We start from the raw sequence: 1,901 nt of genomic DNA on the forward strand, positions 1-1,901 counted from the left end.
TAACTTATATCATGACCGATGCATCTTATTTTAAATTAAAATATTTTCTTAAAAATTAAATATTTAGAATTTTAACTTATATCTAAATAAGCTATATAACTAACTCTCATTTTTTTACCTATAAGCAAAATCAGCTACATATATACATAAATTTAAATTACATATATGTATGTATATATATATATTTGTACAAAAAAAAGGCCTCACTAAATACTTCTTATTAGGAAACATAAATGAAGTAAAATAATCAAGTTGTTATTAGCTACACTTTTATGGGTTTCTGTCGTGTCTCCTCAGAATAATAAAAGCATTTTCATGATCCAACCAACCAACTAACTATCACCAAAATCAAATTATATAATATTACGTAAGAAAAGAAAAATAAAACAACTCCAGAAAATGACACGTGTAATTAAAGCCAATATACATATCGACGACATCGTCCACTATATATATAAACCCTAGCTATCTAGAAACCCATCTCCAATATTGCCTTTAAAAACCTATACATACCCAATAACAAAAGTATATAAATACATATAAAAGATGGGTTATTATTACTCTCCGGTAATAACTCGAAGAAACACGGTGGATATATCTAGCGGCGTTACGGTGGTTGACTGCCAAAAACAAGTCCGTTCATGGCGTCTTCTTCGCTCTCTCATCCAATCCCTAATCCCATGCTGCGACCGAGCTAGCTTCATCGACGACGAACGCCACGTGGACCAATATCGCCATTTCCGATCCGTACCCAAACAGAAGCCCTACCTACTGTACCCGCAACCAAACACCTCCTCAACTGCCAGCTGTAATTGTAGCATCGTCACCGGAACAATCTTCGGGTCACGAAAGGGAAAAGTCAACCTCTGCTTCCAAACACAGCCCTCGAAGAGCAAGACTTCTGATTCTCTCCTTCTTCTCGAACTCGCCGTGTCGACTCAGACTCTGGCTCGCGACATGCGAGGAGGGTTTCTCCGCATCGCTCTCGAGGCCTATGATGATGGCGATTACGATGACGATGGTGATGAAATGGATCTTTTTTCGACGACGGTTTGGAAGATGTATTGCAACGGTCGAGCGGTGGGGTTCGCCGTGAAGCGCCGTCCCACGGAGGCTCACTCTCAGGCTCTGAAACTCATGGGCTCCGGCGCCGGAGTTGTGCCCGGAAAAGATCGCGGCGATGATGAGGTTATGTATCTGAGAGCCAAGTTTGAGAGGGTTTGTGGTGGGTCTGGAGATTCGGAGTCTTTTCATTTGATTGACCCGGACCGGTGTATCGGACAAGAGCTCAGCGTCTTCTTTTACCGGCGTTGATTTAACTCCACGTGATAATATTAATTCAATAATTGAATGATGATATTATTTTACTGTGGGAGATTTTTTTTGTTATTTTCCTTTAAACTCTTTTTATTGGCTATTACCCTACATGTTTTTTAGCCTTTTTTTAAGCATAATTATGTTAGGCTAATTTTCTGTATATCAGGCTTTTTTGTGTGGGGAAATTATCAATAAATAATTCACCTTTATTTTTAGATCGGACAATATTGCTATTGTACTTTTCTGTTCAACTGTTTAAAAATAAATAGTTTCTCCGATGGAATTTAGTCTTACTATATATATATATATATATATATATATATATATATATATATATTTTAAAACTACGAGATGACTGAATATTGAGTTGTAGTCGTAGAGCTTTCACTGGAAAAATTATAAAGATTTTACGAAGATTATGCCGCAGATCGATCTGCGCGTTTTTGTTGATGTGGAGGTTGGAAGGGGCAAAGGAAAAATTAATTATAAGAAAATTTAATCACAGGTATTTTAAGAATTTCACGATTGTATCCGTTAACCCAGATATTTCTCTTTATAATACAACTCTCGATTTCGGTTTATAA

At 36.8% G+C, this 1,901-nt stretch overlaps 1 protein-coding gene across 1 annotated transcript; it reads left to right on the top strand.

The window, feature by feature from the left end:
- Positions 1-489: 489 nt before the first annotated feature.
- Positions 490-1,535, top strand: LOC149399402 (protein MIZU-KUSSEI 1-like). The gene has a single exon (XM_089613163.1). The coding sequence runs from the start codon at positions 547-549 to the stop codon at positions 1,312-1,314; it is 768 nt and encodes a 255-aa protein (XP_089469289.1). The 5' UTR covers positions 490-546; the 3' UTR covers positions 1,315-1,535.
- The last annotated feature ends 366 nt before the right edge of the window (positions 1,536-1,901 follow it).

This window comes from Urtica dioica, chromosome 4 (assembly GCF_054948205.1).
Source record: "Urtica dioica subsp. dioica isolate 48M chromosome 4, U.dioica_male_clone48M_v1_H2, whole genome shotgun sequence".
In the NCBI taxonomy this organism is placed as follows: domain Eukaryota; kingdom Viridiplantae; phylum Streptophyta; class Magnoliopsida; order Rosales; family Urticaceae; genus Urtica; species Urtica dioica.

Excerpts from the sequence above, each read along its gene's own strand:
- LOC149399402 (XM_089613163.1), top strand. The coding sequence starts at position 547 with ATGGGTTATTATTACTCTCCGGTAATAACTCGAAGAAACACGGTGGAT.